The 17,338-nt window shown below is 48.9% G+C and overlaps 1 protein-coding gene across 1 annotated transcript in view; it reads left to right on the top strand.

The window, feature by feature from the left end:
• Positions 1-383: 383 nt before the first annotated feature.
• Positions 384-17,338, top strand: part of LOC111873506 (inhibin beta chain) — a 32,679-nt gene continuing 15,724 nt past the window's right edge. Inside the window, exon 1 of the mRNA XM_023868278.2 lies at positions 384-1,408. Within this exon, the coding sequence (XP_023724046.1) occupies positions 865-1,408 (544 nt within the window). The 5' untranslated portion in view covers positions 384-864. The remainder of the gene's footprint in view (positions 1,409-17,338) is intronic.

Genomic DNA, 17,338 nt, shown 5'->3' on the forward strand with positions numbered 1-17,338 from the left:
AATCCGAGGGAGGGGGTTGCCCGGCTTGCCTCATCCCCACCCACGCGCAGGTACACGACATCAAAGTGTGAGTGCTGATCTAAATGAATGGACGCAAGTCACTCGCTTGTGTTCGCTGCGGTGTAAGCATGTTGGAGGGACAACAAACACCCGGAAGTCTCTCAGTGTGTAGGCGTTTAAGGAGGCCCGTATACTGCTTGCGTAGTTTTCCTCAGCCCCTCTCATACTCGTAACGACTGGTGTCTGGAGCGTTATGCAGATGCAGTGCTCCACGTGGTTTTACTCTAGAGTGGGTGTGGCCCAGTTCGCTAGCCAGCTGATCACGCATTATCTTGCATCAGTGCGCATGCCGGACGGCAGTTGTAGGCTACGTCAGAGCGGGCCGGCTTCTCGCAGTCGAAGTACGCCAACCGCAGCGACTGCTGTGTTGTGGGTGGGCTACTCAGTTCAGCTGTCGTGGCGTATGTGCGTGTGTCAGGGTCACTTGCGCGTGAAGCCTTGAACCGGTGTGATGTCTTGACGTTCCGACCCCCGTATCGGCGTCATAATGTGTTCGTGCCAGGTTATGTCAGCAGGCAGTAACACACACTGAATTCAACAATGATATTTTTTGAAATAATTGTACGAATTGAGGTTACAATAAAATATCACGCAATGCAAAGGCGAGCTTGCATGTTCCACAGCAATTACCGAAAACTAGAAGATGGACATTCGTCGAGAACGGGAGGAAATCGGTTGTAACGACGTTTCCCAGGACAGTTAGACCGTTTCTGACAGCCATGGAGGCTCCCCTCTGCACTTAAAAGTAACCTTCTTCTAGGAAGCAATTGTGTTGCAAGTTGACTGTACATCGGACATAGCAAGATGTTGTTGCGTCGCTGTAGAACATTTCGCTGGCTGTGGTTGATGCTGGTGTTCCTGTCGGTGTCCATGGGGACTGGCGCCGACTGCACCGAGCGGCATCACCAGCACCACCACCACTACAAGCACCAACACCCGCACCAAGACACCAGACATTCCGCCCAGCCAGAGCTGCAACTTCTACCGTCGTCACAATTAGAGAGAATACCAGCGTTGCCTTCCGACTGCCCGAACTGCATTCAGCGGGAACAGAGGCGCGACAGGACACAGAACAGCGACGTGATCCGTCTAGAGACCATCAAGCGGCAGATCCTGTCCAAGCTCGGCCTCAAAGAGAAGCCCAATGTCACGGCGCCCGTGCCCCGCGAGGTCATCATGGAGACACTATACAGGGCAGAGGAGACGGGGGATCAGCAGGACGGCAGCGGTAGTGACGCCAGAATCATGGACGATGACAGCGCGGGTCCAGCCAGCACGCGGGCCCCGGAATCTGAACCTGACGACTTTTATGGTCGCACATCGGAAATCATCGCATTTGCGGAACCAGGTAAGAATCTGCCTCGGCCGCTGTTACCGCCGCTGCTTGCGGGACCGCCCGCGTATGCAGACGGCAAGCAGGCCCAGTGCTCTGCGAGTTGGGAGAGGCCACGTGCCTGAATTGTTAGTGGACAGTGAATTGGGGAGTTAGGTTGGGGTAATGACCCAGAAATTACCCGGAGGGACTGAAGAAAACCACGAACTCTGTCAGAACGTCCGGTCTCCAGGCGGAGACTTAAAGTGGACACCTCCCGCGTACAAGTAAAAAATGTTAATTACCGCTCAGTAATTTTCCTTCCTTGAGGGAAAAAAAAAAGGAGACTGGCTGTGTAACCCCCCCCCCCACTTCAACTTTTGAACTAGTTTAACCTGGTATGAATTATATGCAGTTGAGGGTCAGTCCAACTTCACAATTAACAATAACAAACATGGCGGAAGTGCGAACCTATGATGTGGGAACCTCACTTAATTTTGGGTTCTTCAGCTTTCAGTTTGATGGCGACAGCTGATGAACCGCTGAAGCTGCGGATAGATCACAGACACATCTGTACACTGATGCGAAAAAGTCACGAACATGGCGACGGTGGGAACTTTCAGTTTAATGTTAGTAGTGTTAATATATTAACAGATCTGTAGGACTAGCAGTCTACGCAATAGGAATGTAGGATTCGTTGAGGTCACGTGCAACTGTATCTGCCTCATTGATGTAAGTGGCTGCCCAAACCTTGTACTTATGTGTTTCATTTCCGCAATAAAACAGTCCTCGCAGAGATGCAGTATTTTCTCTGACTCTGAAATATTAGGAACAGTGCGGCGCGGCGCGTGTACTGCGGCTAGAAGCCTTTGGCTAAGTTCCTCGGTTCAGCAGCTGAAGGGACGTAAGTCTTTTGGTGATCTCAAGAGCCTGAAGGCGTATGGGAGAGTGGAGGGGCGTCGCTCCACGCATTCGTAACTCTACATTATATGGAGGTGAGTAGCGAAGTCCGGACTCACCGATACAGTTATACGGCGTATCCGGAGCCTGCGACACCGTGTACCGTTAAATGAAAAAGTGGCTTAAGAAACTTCCAAACGAATGTCAGTTATTCAGGATGTTTTAATTTCTTGCATCCTGTTATGTATAATGCAATTCTGCTGGCCGTAATTAATAATACAAACAATTTATTTTAATGTTAATATTACTGATATTAATTAATATTACCTGTATAAATGCCATTTAATTATAATAATACTGATATTGGTTTCATTAGGCAGTTCTGTTGATGGTCACAAGAACATGAATGTCTAGTCGCATAAGACAGCGGCGTAGCGTGATATTAATGAAGACGTGACTCCTATCTGCTTGTGACGGCCCAATTAAACCTCTGCATTCTGCTCACGCAGTTTATTTATGTGTCATATAATTTTCACATTAAACAGCTAGTATTTACCTAAACAGCATTAATCGATAGATTCATGTAATGGAGACGCAGTGTGTTTTCTGCACGATAGGAACTGAAGCCCTTGTGCACTTCAGCGTCCCATTGATCCTGTAATGAAATCTGCTGCCCCTTAGCCCTTGACGCCGAGACGGTGCTCTCGAAACTGTTTCTAGCGTCCTTCTGACCGTGGACTGTCCCTCAGTCAAGTGCCTCGTCGTTTTTCTCAGCCCCACTTGGCGAACCTCTTCTGAGTCTGTACCTGCAATGATCATTCGGCGCCATATAACCCATCCAGTTGAGACAGCGTCGTCGCAGGCGTTCCGATCGGCTGCTTTATCAAGTGACGATATTGAGGCATTTGATTAGCGGCAGTTCACTCTCATTGTCTTTGTAGGTTTCTAAGATGGCTGCAACCGTCTTAATTAACCGCGTATAAATGGGACGCAGGTCGCGTACTGGCAGACTCTTTCGTGTCGTCACTGTTCAGTCTTACGAAATCTTAACACAGAATAATTACATTTTCCCCCCACAAATGTGCCACCAACACTTCCGCATGATCGCCGGTCAGAAAATTTTCGAACTCTACGTTAAGAGCACCCACGCGGATCGATCCCCGGTGTCATGACATGCACACCAACGCTGTATTCACATTGCGTCCCCACCGCCGCTCGCAGGAGCTCAGTGCTTCAGTCAACTCACACAGGCTAAGTGGCCGGTTTCCACACTGACCTAACACAACAGGAACATGTTAAGCGGTTTGCTGCATGCCACTACCAGTATGTACGGTAGCCGCGATGTGCACGTGTTGCGGTAGTTTTTGGGTGCGATCTGAATCCTCGTTCCCAATTTCTTAATTACATGAGTGAACTTTAATTTCGTATTCTGTGTTTTATCCCCTCCTGGAAGCTTTAGCTACCGGGCCTATATCATGATATTGACCGGAAGGGCGACTATATCCCGGGGGAAGAACGGGCACTTCTGCCTGTCTGTACTGAATTGTTTTTAATTCGGGTGAAACTAAATTGTTTTTACTCTTAAATTTATGTTACGGCAGACTATACGGCGCCACCTCACACAGCATAGTACCCTTCAAATTTCTAACGTTTGTGCACGGAAACAAGATAATGCTTGATTACAATTTTTGGCCCATTCATAGCGAAAAAGGCAGAGAAATGCGCATGTTTGGCGTCGTTATTTGTATCGTCGCGTCCGTATGCCTGCAACGGCTATAAACATAGTTGAAAAGGACTTTCCTGAAGTTTGATAAACTGTCGATTAATTTCACTAGATTATATCTGTGCAATCCAGTTTTCGTGAAAATCGGACACAGGTCCGTCTGTCTATCGGAACAGATGCGGTTTCTGTGGCCAGTGCAGTTTCTCAGCAAGTCTTAGGCTTTCGTGGCAGTTGAAACGGAGCGAACGCGGTAGAATGTTGACGCTGTGTTCTGTTTCATAACACGTGGTTCATTTTAGGACGCTGCCAGTAGCTCACAGCGTAATGCTAGGATGATTAGCGAATAATTAATTTTAAAGGATGTGGAAGGAGGCGATTTTAGCCAGATTTGAGGTAGTCCCCACGAGGCACCGAGAGAGGAAAGCGACGGAAACATCGGTCAGAATAGCGGATGTCCCCAAGAGGCGAACCCTGTACCTCCGGAATACGGAGCAGGAGTCCTGACCATTCGACCGCAACATTCGGCGTGTCTCAATGTGAAGGAATGCGAACACACTGCATCCAAGTACCCCGCGATGGACAGGTGGACACGCACGCACTGGACTTGACACGTTATCGAATTGTTTCCTTATTCGGTTTCAGTGTGGACCGCAATTGAATTTGTCTAACAGTAGAACCAGAACGCAAGTCTAGACGAGGATTAAGTGCCGCGGCTCCAGGCCACGTTACGACAGAGCGAGCCAGCGGAAATTGTGACATAAATGCATGCTAAATTACAAGCGGAAAGGACGTCTTGTGACAGTTTGCAAGCCGTTCCGTTTATCGGGGGTTCTCTCTGGAAGAGTTAGCATTTAAATTATTCAGATAAAGCAGAAACCGGAGACGGAGTGCAGTGGGGGGGGGCTGTACTTGGCTCAGAAGTTCCGTCAAAGCCATTTTAACCATTTCCAGACAGAAGCTGTTAGATAAATTAATATATTTATTTTAATTCCATTCCTACTTCACAGCAAACACACCGCGTCTCCATTACAAACACCAAGCGATTAATGGTGCCAGAATCATAAGGAACCAAGTCCACAGCACCCCGTGTTCTTACCGCCGCTGTCAACGTTAAGCTCATGTTACGCCGATAGAGCAGTTTCTGCCCGTAATGTCTTCATCCTGCGGGCAGTCGGGCCGTGACATCACACAATTAACAGTTTACCAGTCTGCGTATACGCGGCTGTGTTAAGTAAGCTCGCCTCCACCGCCCCCGCTGCCCCCGCTGCTTGCAAGGCAGAACTACAAGTTGCGGTGCCCAGATACTGCGCGTGGTCTTCACGAAGACCCCCTCTACTCTGAAGACGGATGCAGTAGCTTCCTCCGAAAGCAGACTTGTAGGGGTCACTGCCTTGAGAATTTCAAGCAAACTCTCCTGTAGCCTCGCTGCGAGCCGCGCCTGTCACTGGTCAGTGTAGATGTCACATCGGTAGGGAGAATGGAGACAACTGCGTAAGGGGGGAGCTTCATCACTTGTTCTTGGGGTGATCAAATGAAGGACGACGAGATGAGAGGATACACCTGACGGAAATAGTCTACAGTCCCAGTGTCGATGTACTACGGCACATGTAACGTCACACACTGTGTCTTCTGATTCTTCTTCTGGCCTCACTGCTGTTCCCTCGGAACTTCGCCTCTTACTCACTCCTCCAGCCTAAGACAGCTCGCAAACGACTTTCTTGTCCCCTATACACATTCGGCGCGGAATTACAGAAGACACGTCACGTGATAGCTAAGCACTCTTGGGGTGGACGTGTGTTTACCGAGCCGTTGCCTAGAAGCGGGTTGCATAACCCCCTTCGATTGTTGCGTTTTGGCGGGCGTTGCCTAGCAATGGATTTATATGTCCGAATATTGTGACGTATTCGGGGATTTGCGTGACTAATAAGATGGGGTTTGGATTTGATTGTCGAATGTATTGGACCTTTATACAACAGGTTACAAACAGTTCAAAATCACTATCTGATACTCTGTCGTCTTCTTCCGGCTGGACACTCCACTGGGGCTATTCCGACTTCCAGTTGTTGGCTTCTCGTTATCGGGTCGGACCACCCGTTGCCTAGCAGTGGATATATATGTCATCCCAGTCCACTGGGACTATCTGACTTCCAAAGTCAGAGTCAAAGTCGCATTGCGACTGACGGTAGTCTGTCTGTCTTGGTGTCGAGTCCTGACTGGGGCTCATACCAGATTCCCCCCCCCCCTTATATGAAAGTTACTGTCCTGTCCATTTGGGGCGCCCTCTCTGACGAGAGGTCGGGTCTGTCATTTGTCAGTCATAGTCTGTGTTAGTAAGTCCATTGTCAGTATTTACATATATTTACAAATTTAATCTTAATTCCTATTTCTGTGTACAATATATACAAGACTTGCACTTGATGGCTTCTCGTTATATAGACTCACGTATATGTGAAACCACATAGAAAACACCTCTTACGCCACTGGTTCTATTGTTGCGTGCGTTGCCTAGAAGTGGGTCTACTCTGTTTTTGGTTGCGTACTTGTTTCGGGCTTGTTTACCGAGGCCTTCCGAAGCAGTGGGTCTACATGTCAATATTAAAATCGAGCTTAAAGAAGTGAATGGGGTATGAAGTTGTGCAGTGGGTTCAACTGGCTCAATCGGGCTGTTGTAACCAGATGAGTGACTGTCAGGTTGCGTGCAGCGAGATGAGCACAGCTGGCTCGCGTGATGCCAGTAGCAGGCGTAGTGACGCCCCAGGACTCACTGGACAGGAGACAGGGCCAGTTTCGCTAACGCCGCTGGGAGTGTGGGCCTATCGTGATTACGTATAAGTGCAAATTTCGTACTGGAAGGGGGGAGGGGGGACAAGCCAAGCATGTGCCCCCTCCCTCATCTTTCGGAAAGAAGCGAGTATTCAATATACTAGGAGCCGAGATAGCACAGTCGGTATAGCAGTGAGCTGCAGGCTGGACGGCTGAGGAACCACAGCAGGAGATTTTTCTCTTTTCCGCAGACTGGCTCTTGGACCCGCCCAGTGTTCTGTAGAATTCGTGCCGGGAGTAAGGCGGCCGGGGCGTGAAGCTAGTGCCGAAGGTAATGATGAGTGGAGGCATACCTACACTTCTCCGTACGTCTTCATGGCGTGGTGCTTAATTAAGCGCAGGGACAACTTTGTCTTAACTTTACCTTTAATACGAAATATTAATACCAGAAATTAAAAGCATTTTCTGTTCGTGCAGGGTTATTCTTGTGTTCCGGAGAGGCGCCCACGCACGGTGTGCCTGTACGCACAAATTGAGTCCGCGCCCCGTGGCGGCAGATCGATGCATTACTTCACACCGGTCCGGCGTTCCTTCATGAATTATGTAATTACTTTATTGATTCTTACATACATACGCAGCCTAATGAGTGCAGCGCTGATACACCGAGTGACAGTGACTCTGAGGGCGCTGCAGGTAACAGCAGTCCGCTTGGTGCTCGTTTACCTGGCTTTCTCTTCAACCCTGATGATGGAAGCAGCTCAAGCCTCCGAAACATGGACTACAGACTACACTCGTCACAGTCACCGCCGCGGGAACCACAAATCCAACATGGACGAACCTAGAGTTGAGCCTCGCGGAAGGACACAAACTGCTCTGGGTATGCAACAAGTGAACACGTGTTCAAGACCCGGTTATTCGGTTCTGTCGACGTGCTAAGTTCTGCAGAACGTACTGAAGCTCCACCCATAGTGTCCCGTCACCCAGGGAGCCCCGTCCTTTGTCTCGTTACAGTATGTTGCTGCGCGGTGTGGGTTCAGTTTACGGCCTGACCTGTCCTGCTGGGCCGCGTGAAGCCTCGCTGCACGTTGCTACAGCCCGGTGAGGTTTGTCCTCCCAGCTGCCCTTCCATACTCATATGACGAAGTGTAGTGAGATTTTGACGGCTCCTCTGTATACGAGAATGTTATTTTTGGAATGCCTCTCTGTTTATTCGTACTGAGTGTTGAAGAGTTGTTGGTCTCTATCAGTGCCACGTGAATATGGATATTGCAGCTCCCACAATGGAGGCGGTTCAGGTGGCCGCCAAAGAGCAGAATGCCAGTTTTGTCGAAAACGGGTCTGTCACTTCAGATGAGATGAGACCATCTCCAAAAATAAAAACTGCGTGAGCAAAATAACGGCACTCGCACGAGGGGCCCAAACACGAAATACCAGTTTTCTCGAACTCGGCCGGTCAGATACATGGATGTCAGTACTGTTCCGTGCTCATTAACCAACAATGATCTACCCAGCAACAATCGATTTCATTTCTGAGTTAACGTAGTCAAAGTCAGTCGTAATGCTTTTCACCGATTTTTTTTTTTGCCTACCGGTAGCGCATCAGATTTGTATCTGGAAAGTGCTTGGTTCTAATCTCGGCCGAGGCTGCAGTTCACCAGGCGGTACATAAGCGCAGTTAATGAGGGTGCCGCAACTGCTCCAGATTCACAGGAGTGAACAGAGGGCCTCACTGGCAGCTGAAGGGGCCTCACAGTGTTTTCATGCGTTGAGGCAACTCACCAACTGACTGGCTGCTATAAATTGCAGGGAACAGTCACTCAGGTGGTCAAGAAATTCAGAGGTTCAGTACTCCATTCTGAGCCAGCTGAACCCAGTGCTCTCCAGTAAGACGAGTGTCCGGGGCGGGGTGGTGGGAATGGGGCCACACTGTGTCTAGGGTGCAGGTCGCTACGTCATCACGAAATTGCTAGCACAGCTTGGGCACTCGGGTTGTGACGTGCACTCAGAAATGTTTTAGACTGAGCAAATTCGTGTGGCAACAGAGGCGCGGCATTCGCTGCTGCAGTGAAGGACAGTCCGAAGCAGCTCGGGCGTGATGTAGTTATCGGCAAGAAGCGGTGCCAGCTGCCTCAGTGCCGCCGTTGCTTGCCATACATCTCAGTGTACGGCGACTCCACAGGATAATGGCCACGAAACTAGTCACTTGCCCCAGCCGAAGTCAGTCGTATTCAAACATGCCACAGGTCCGTTGCCTTCACAGCGAGAAGCTGTCTGCATATTCCAGTTTTGGTCAAAATTCGACAACAATAACGGACACTTTACAGGCGCGCCATCTTGAGCGTAACTGGCTCAATACTTTTCGGAACGAGAAATGTTTCGGGCAAAATTTGTTTTATAACCAATTCGTTTCGGTCATGCGGTTAAACGACTGGATTCTCATGCTGTAGTCTAACTCGGAAATCGTTGGACTGACTCGAATGCAATTTTGTATTGGAATTCGAAGTCCGGACACCACGAGAACGGGTGTGCCATGAATGTTCCAATGCACGCATTTCCTAACTTGTTAGAGAAACGTAAGACGTCCTCGCTCGTTCCGCGAGATCACGTGGAACTGCGGGATTCTTTTTAAAACGAACAGCATGGAGCAGAGGCCTTACAGTCACCATTGTGGAACCCGAAGGTTCAGCCTCTATCCTGAGCCAGGGAACACAGCTCCATGTCCTGCTCACGCAAAATCGCGTCGCATCGCACGTGACAGCTCTGCGTCATCCGGATAGACAGGGACATGGGCGTTTTCAGTGTACAGCTGCACGCAAATTCTCTTATGTCTGCTTTAAGTATCCGCTTAAGCTCGTCACCACTTTGTCGCTGAATGCGCCGTGGGAAAGGAACACAGACTTCAGTGAAACGCATTGCCACGTGATGGCGCGCGAGAAACATGCTGCGTCCCCAGTGCGAAGACCGTTAGGGTGACCGCAGCTTAGTGTGAGATATAAATACTCTGTGTGTGGGCCAGTTTTAGCGTTACTGCAGTAGCGCATTATTGCTTCATATATGAAGAGCCCTTCCATCGCCGTTAGTGCGTTCGGCAATAAACTAGTGGAAATGAAGAACTAACAAAAATAGAGTAAATTGTTGGCGCGACAAGGCGCTTTTTGCCTGTTACTTCAGTATTGGCTGGGGAGAGGACAGAAAATGTCGTTACGTATTAGTGATCTGGTGAGTCGTAATTACGAAGGTTTTAATGATATACTCCATCTACTGTGGGAGCGAGGATACGTCATTGTCCGTTCATGACGTACACTCCTACGTCAGTAGGTCTCTATAGGCCGTTGAAAACGCCCCGGCCAACAGAGTAAGTAGATGCGTGGATGTCACAAGAATATTAAGCTGCTTCTCTGTGGTCACTGTCGCGCTGAAACCTGACGCTAATGTCCAGTAAGGAACCGCGACTGACCGACACCTGGATGTTTGTTTGTTTGTTTGTTTGTTGCGTGGAACTGATCTGCTGCAGGATGTCAGAAAGATGATTTGCGAAAGGAAACGGAAGTGGCATTGGCCTGGACGCGGTAAGGAAATTGCGGGGATGATCTGGCACCTCCGGGATAAGAACACCGCGACTTCCGGTTGGTTGAGACGGACAGCCACGGGGCATGGCAGAAGCGACAGCGGTTTGAGCGTTCCATCTAATTAAACTAACTTCAGAATGTCAATAGACGTTTTCTATCCGATGAACACTATCTGATACAACGCATCATTTAATTATCAAATGATAAATTATTAATTATTTGTTGATTGAATCGTATGATATCAAAGCGTAAGGTGAATGTGGCCACCCAAACGCTGCTACCTTTGTTGGCTAGCACAGCGGCGCGTGTGTCTGCTCCAGCTGTCATGCGGGCGCCGGTCTTTTCGTCTCTGTTTGTGCCCCAACGCGAGGTGACTTCATGTGCGGCTTCCTGTTTGTGTGGGCCCGGCGCTTGCTGCCACAGCATGGCGTCGTATGGTCTGGCAGAATTTTACCGACGTTTCGGAGGAACGACCTGCCTCCATCTTCGTAGTTGAGCGAAGCAAGGAACCAATCAGCACATAGATAAAAAAAATATCCTCACTATTTACTTCGTTGACATATTTTGTGTTTCTCCGAAACGTCGGTAAACTCGTTCCAGGAGACACTGTAACTCAGCCGTCAGTAGCCCACATGTCCACGTGTTGGCTGGCCATAAATGCAGCCGGAGTAATAAAAACCGCAATGAAGCCCCGCCCATGTAACTGTCGCACACAGACTGATGGGCCTGTGAACAGTTTGTTTATGGGCTTCTTTACTGCCTCGTGGCCACATTACTTCATGACCCCGGGGAGAAAGTGACCGTGACCTACTTAAAATACAACGAATGAGGTAGGTAGAATCGAACCGGGTAGCCACGGAACCAGAGTCACGTAACTGCTGAGGCAACCCATTTGGTTTCTTGTCAGCGAGCAGACAAACACAATTACAAAGGGTTCGACCCTTCTTTTGTCTGCTGCTGTCCGAGATATGAACACTGGGAACGTGCTTTCCAATCCTGTCCTGTCTGCAAGGGCTCCTCCGATCGTGTCACGCAAGAAAAATGCTGAAAGTACTGCAGAAGCCGGGAATCTTTTTCCAGAAATGAAGTTGGGCAACAAATTGTTTGAACATGCTCCGAAACCAGAAGTGTCGATAGGACGGTACTCTGAAGATAACCCGTCATCTCAAAGTGTTTCGAAGTTAGAGTGTCCGGCCATCCTGCAGTTTTCTGGCTACTGAGGCTCGCGTAATGCATCAGTTAATTCACAGGCCCCTGCTTGATTAAGAAGACTCCATGAGGACATGTGGGGAGTGGATATATAGCTCCAAAAATTGATAACCACAGCACTAAATAAATAGACATGAGTGGTTAGCTTCACGCCCCGGCTGATTTATCTCCGGCCCTCAGTACCCGTGAGCCTCAAAGTCAGTTGGCTGCTGCGGACAAATACTGTTCCTGCCGGGAGCCCGTAGACTAGTCGCTGTACTGGGACAGTGAGACGCGACGATGCAGAGACCAAGCGGTAAGGTGGGAAGAAGTACTGCCCCGGGCCGCTTAGATTGACCCGCGGGACGCAGGAGTCGGAGAAGTTGCGGCATACTGCAGGCGGAACATCGAAATGTTGAGATTCGAACCCGGGACAGACGTTTCATGTGTATATTTGTCTTCTTTGAAGAACGTGTGTAAGCTGGACACATGGCTGGGAGGTTATGTTTGTCTGTCCGTTTTGTTTCGACAGCTTTTATGTTCGGAGTTATTCCGAAATTTGTGGAGCGAATTTACTTTTGGCTGGTGGCCCACGACGCGCGGGATGCTGCTGTATGTGGAAAAGTTGGTCGTTTCGTACTAACCCCCCCATTGCAGTATCATAGATTGATCGAGTATGTTTCAGTTATTTATTATCCGTAAAACTAGAATCAAATGGTGATGCTTATTCCTTGTACGAGTACTTGGTAGGTACCTGGTTCGAATATCGGCAGTGCGCCTACTTCCGCAACACAGATTTAGGTATGAGAGCATAACAGCCTGACTGGACACGGGTTTGTTCCTGGCAGAGCGCCGGTTCGTCCCCCGCTCCCTTGAAACTGACCAGCCGTCATTCTGATCTCTCTTATGAAGACAACAAAAAAGTACGAATTTTTAATTCACATGTTTGTTAACGCTCTTACTTCTGCCTGATTGTTCGCTTGCTTCTGTTGGAGAGGTGTTGAGCTCGCTTCCAGCCGTGTTCCTGCCTCCGCAAGGCTCGTGACAACAGTGACTACATGAACGTGACAGTGACAATGAGATACAAACATAATTTTTGAAACTGCATTACGGAGACTCTAGTTATTATAATAGAACGTAAAGTTGCATTACCCCTGGGGAAACGGACCCCGGTACCCATTGTGTAGGAAGTTTGGAGGGCCTCACAGCCGGTCTGAACTATTTGGAGAAAAAGCGCCTTGCTGCTGTCGTCAATCGAACGCCGATTCCTCGGTTATGCAGCCCGTAGCCTGTCGCTATACCGACAGAGCCGTCCTGGCACAATCATTATCAGCATCATAATCGATTTTCTGTGGTCCCTTGTTGCGTGCAGTACACTAGCCACGATTGAGGGGTATAAAACGAAACGACCGCTGGATCGTGGCACGGTGAATGAATGAAGCCAATTTATTGACCAGTTAATTTGATTAACGGACCCTGCACTGGTCCACAGCGTACAATGTTCATTCATTCTTTGGAACATTGCTTCCGTGGAGAGAATATGGCAGGAGACTGTTGCAGTAAAGCAGTACGTCCTGTATACGGCATTTATGTGGGATTATGGAAATATGCATTGTGTTGTCCGGCTACTAAAGTGGAATCAGCAGCCATCGACGGCAGTGAAGGGCAACGTAACCAAGCACGTGTGGCCCATCCAAAATTTCTTCTTCGGGACGTAACCCAGAGCAGGGCGCGCGCCGACGAAAGTTCACACGGTTTGAGTGCGACCGACTCTCTGCAGCTTCAGCTCTACATGTCTTCTTTTTAGAAGCGTATCTTGACGTTCTCGGTTGGAATTCTATTTTATTTTTGCCTTCGAACAAAAATATGCAAGTCGAAAGTTCCTTGACAATTCACTGTGAGCAGGCTGTACCTCCTTGCGGAGAGTAGCTAAGAATCCCGTGAATAAGCAGTCCCGGACAACCGACAAGGGGTGATTTTATACTTGCCGGCTAGACAAGGGTTGCAACCCGGTACCTCAGATCCGTGCTCTGAAATATTATACAGGCCCTCGTCGGGGTTAGACTTTTTTTCTTTGGATCGACCACGGAAGGAGGAGTTAACGAGAGGATAATATTAAAATGGATAATGAATAAATAGTATGTGACGGTGTGGACTACTTTCATGGTGTCCAGTGGCGCTCTCTTATGGACACGGTAATGAACTTTCGGCTTTCATAAGCCTAGAAGGAAGAAAATATCTTGATCAGCTGAGCGACTACCAGCTTCTTAATGAGGGCTATGCCTCACTGAGTTAGTATCCTTCCTACATGCAGTGTGTGCAGGCTCGCGCTAAGATAGGAGTTAGATATTTTTGTGCTGCTGTGTCTGTTTTATTGGTATGTTTATGGGTTAGTGGGCTTGATCCCAGATCTTTATTACTTTGTTGTGTTGCAAGCAGGCGAACAGCTGCCTAGGCCGCCCGCAAGACGACACCAGCAGAGCGGCTGTCGTGTCCGTCCGGCGAAACTAACTTCAGCCTACTCGAAGGTCAAACGGCTTTTCAGCAGAACATCTCTCTGTACAAAACTGATAGGTAACCTCATGGAGTAGGCAGCGCCATAGCTCAAGCGGTTAGTCGCTGGCTTCCCGCCGCGACTGTCCGGGTTCGATCCCGGGTCTGGTCAAGTGGGATTTGTGGTGAACAAAGTGGCGCTGGGGTAGGTTTTCTCCGAGTACTTCGGTTTCCTCTGCCAATCTTCATTCCACCAAGTGCTCCACAATCACCCTCACCTATCATCTGGGGCTGGTGCAATAGGCCAGAAGTGGCCGCAGTGCAAGGGACTTAGTCGCACCTCACTAGCAATAAAAAAATAACCTCATGGAGTGGAAGCTAATAACTGCACAGATACTTACGGAATTCTTGAATTCGAAAGGCTCGTTGCCGTGCCCGCAAGAGCCTGTCACTGTACATATCTTGAGCCAGATGAAACCAATCCACACCCGCACATACAATTTGTCATGGTGTTCTGAGTCTTCTCTTCCCTTAACGCTGGAAGTCCAAGACCTGGCACCTTTCTACACCGCCAACTGCAGTGACTGCTTTGTTTTGTTGGAGAAGAGGCCACGTCCGTCCCTGCTTGGCCAGCAACGTTTTTTGAAAAGTTTTCCTGGACTTTGTATCCTGAGTAGTTACACGCGCCTTCGGTGTGTATGCACTGCGAGACTGCAAGCGTGCCAACTTCCTTGCACTTGTAACTTACATGACCACACATCAAGTTTCTAATTTTTAAATGCGCTGGTTCAACATTCGAGGCCCGGATAAAAAAGAGTGGTGGGGGACAGAAACATGTTCCTGCTTTGAAGGTTCCTAGGCAGTGCCCATTCGTTTTTATGGTAGAGGGACAACAGAGAGAGGGTGAATTGAAGAAAGTAAAGGATTGGGAAGTTGATTTTGTTATGAGCAAATGAAGGAAGTTGGGCGGGGCTTTACTGCGTGTGGTCTCAGTGTTGGTATTAACGTTGGAAAGGCTGCATTTTAAAAGCATGCAGTAAAAAAAGTTAAGTTGTCCCTGTGATCAAGTAATTAAGAACTACGCCATGAAGGCGCATAGAGGAGTAAATGTATAGATCCACATTGTTTTGACCTCGATTTGACCCCAGTCGATTTACCCCCGGAGAAAGATCCCCCGGTACCCATTGGATAGGATGTTGGGTGGGCCCTAGAGCCGGTCTGGACGACGTGGAGAAGAGAAAATTCTTGACTCTGCCGGGAATCGAACTGCGAACCCTCTGTCGTCCAACTCGTAGCCAGTCGCTATACCGACTGAGTTCCTTAAGCATGCTCTGCAACGTGCAAATTGAGCATCAACTCAACATTAGCTAGGACCGAGGAAAACAACGGGGAATCATATTGTTCCTGTAAATAGTTTATAAAAGTCCAATCCATTAACCAAACCGGATAATGCTGATTAGGGAAAGAGTCGCTGTTTATTGTGAGAACCATACGGAACACACAGATACACTGTGTGGGCAGAATATATAGCAATTCAGTCCGTACCTCACAGGAAACACACTCCGTCTCCACTACAAAGCCCAACCGGTTAATGCTGTTTAGGGAAAGAGTCGCTGTTTATTGTGAGAACTACACGGAACACACAGATACATGTGTGGGCAGAATATATAGCAATTCAGTCCGTACCTCACAGGAAACACATTACGTCTCCGCTACAAAGCCCAGCCAGTTAATGCTGTTTATTGTGAGAACCATACGGAACACACAGATACACTCTGTGGGCAAAACGCATACGCTCATTAGCATAAGACGACGGGCAGTCTCAGATTTACGGGAGAGGAACGGTTCTGAAATACGGCGACGCCATTTGGCTCTGCTGCATTGGGGCCAGACAATTATGCACAATAATTGTCGGCACGTGAATGCATTTCCTGTCTCAGGGCGCCCTGGCTTCATCTGCATGACTGTGAACTGTTGAGACACCCGCAGACAGCTCTGCCGGATTGGAAACATGAGGCGCAATGTGATGAGCCGTCTCAAATTAACACGGAAAGTCGGTTGCTTCAGGCGGAGAGCTGTCTCCGGTCCGTCCGCCGCAGACCGGATCGATGTCGGCGGCTCCGCTGAGACGCGCCCCCTGCACACAACATGGGCATCCATTTAGCGAAATTTCAGGTTACTTTTTTCTCTTTTTAATTTCTGTATCTCTTTTCGTTCATTCTTTTCTGAATTACTTATCTTAGTTTCCTCCTTTGACCGCTTTTTGTTTCCATAGTTTTACTGTGTCACTGTGTCCCACTGATCACTTGCGGTGTATGCTCGGCGTCGAGACGCTCGGCTTCTCTGCAAACGATTAACGCCTGCAGGGGATCGTCTGTGTGCGTGTGGTAAAGAAGCTTTTGATCGGTCTTAATGAAGTTCAGCGTTGAGATCATTCCATCGGGGGTGTCCACGTCACTAGCAGACACAATTCCATGCTTCTGTCGTCTTGTCTCAGCACCCACATACTCGTACATACGTGTCATTATGCTTTGATACTTTATATCGGTTCTGGCCTTGTCAGTGTTAATTGCTTTGCGTTAATTTAATTAATTTTTAATATTATTGTTTAAAGTTTATTGTGTTTTCTATTGACCCGGGACAGCGCAGCTGGTATAGCGACTGGATACTGGGCTGGACAGCCGAGAGGGTCGGAGTTCGAGTCCCTGTAAGATCAAGTATTTTCTCTTCACGTCGTTCAGACCGGCTCTGGGGCCCACTCAGCCTCATATCCAGTTCGTACTGGAGGTCTTTTCTCGGCGTTAAAGCGAACGGGGCGTGAAGCTGACAACTAACCTCCAGCTAGTACCGAGGTCAAGAAAACGTGGGTCTATAGATGCACCCTCCCCTACTTCTTCATGGCGTAGTGCCTAATTAGTCGCTAATAGTCGCTCAGCTGGCTTGTGTGGAACCCAACGTTTCGTTATTATGTTCCTATCCTGAGCCAGATGAAACCAGCCAACGTCCTCACACGTCTTCGAAATCCGTTTCAATACTCTCCTGCCGTCTACCGGTTCGTCCTGCAAGTGCTCGTTTGTACACATCTGGAGTGCATCCCCTTGCTTTGCTGTGGGCTCTCTGAGTTATTCTCAAAGGTGTAATGTGTGACGTCATGCAGCAGAGCTGTGATTACTGGGATTATTCTTCGATCCTGATAATGGAGGCAGTACGCTCCTGCGAAACTGTACGGCGCCGCGCCATGCCTCTGTGCAGAGTGTTGCGGGTTCGTTGAGTGCACCGCCAGATGTCGGGATCTCTCATCCCAAGAGACCTCAGACTGTGGGGGGGGGG

The sequence above is a fragment of the Cryptotermes secundus genome, unplaced genomic scaffold, assembly GCF_002891405.2.
Source record: "Cryptotermes secundus unplaced genomic scaffold, Csec_1.0 scaffold395, whole genome shotgun sequence".
Taxonomy (NCBI): Eukaryota; Metazoa; Arthropoda; class Insecta; order Blattodea; family Kalotermitidae; genus Cryptotermes; species Cryptotermes secundus.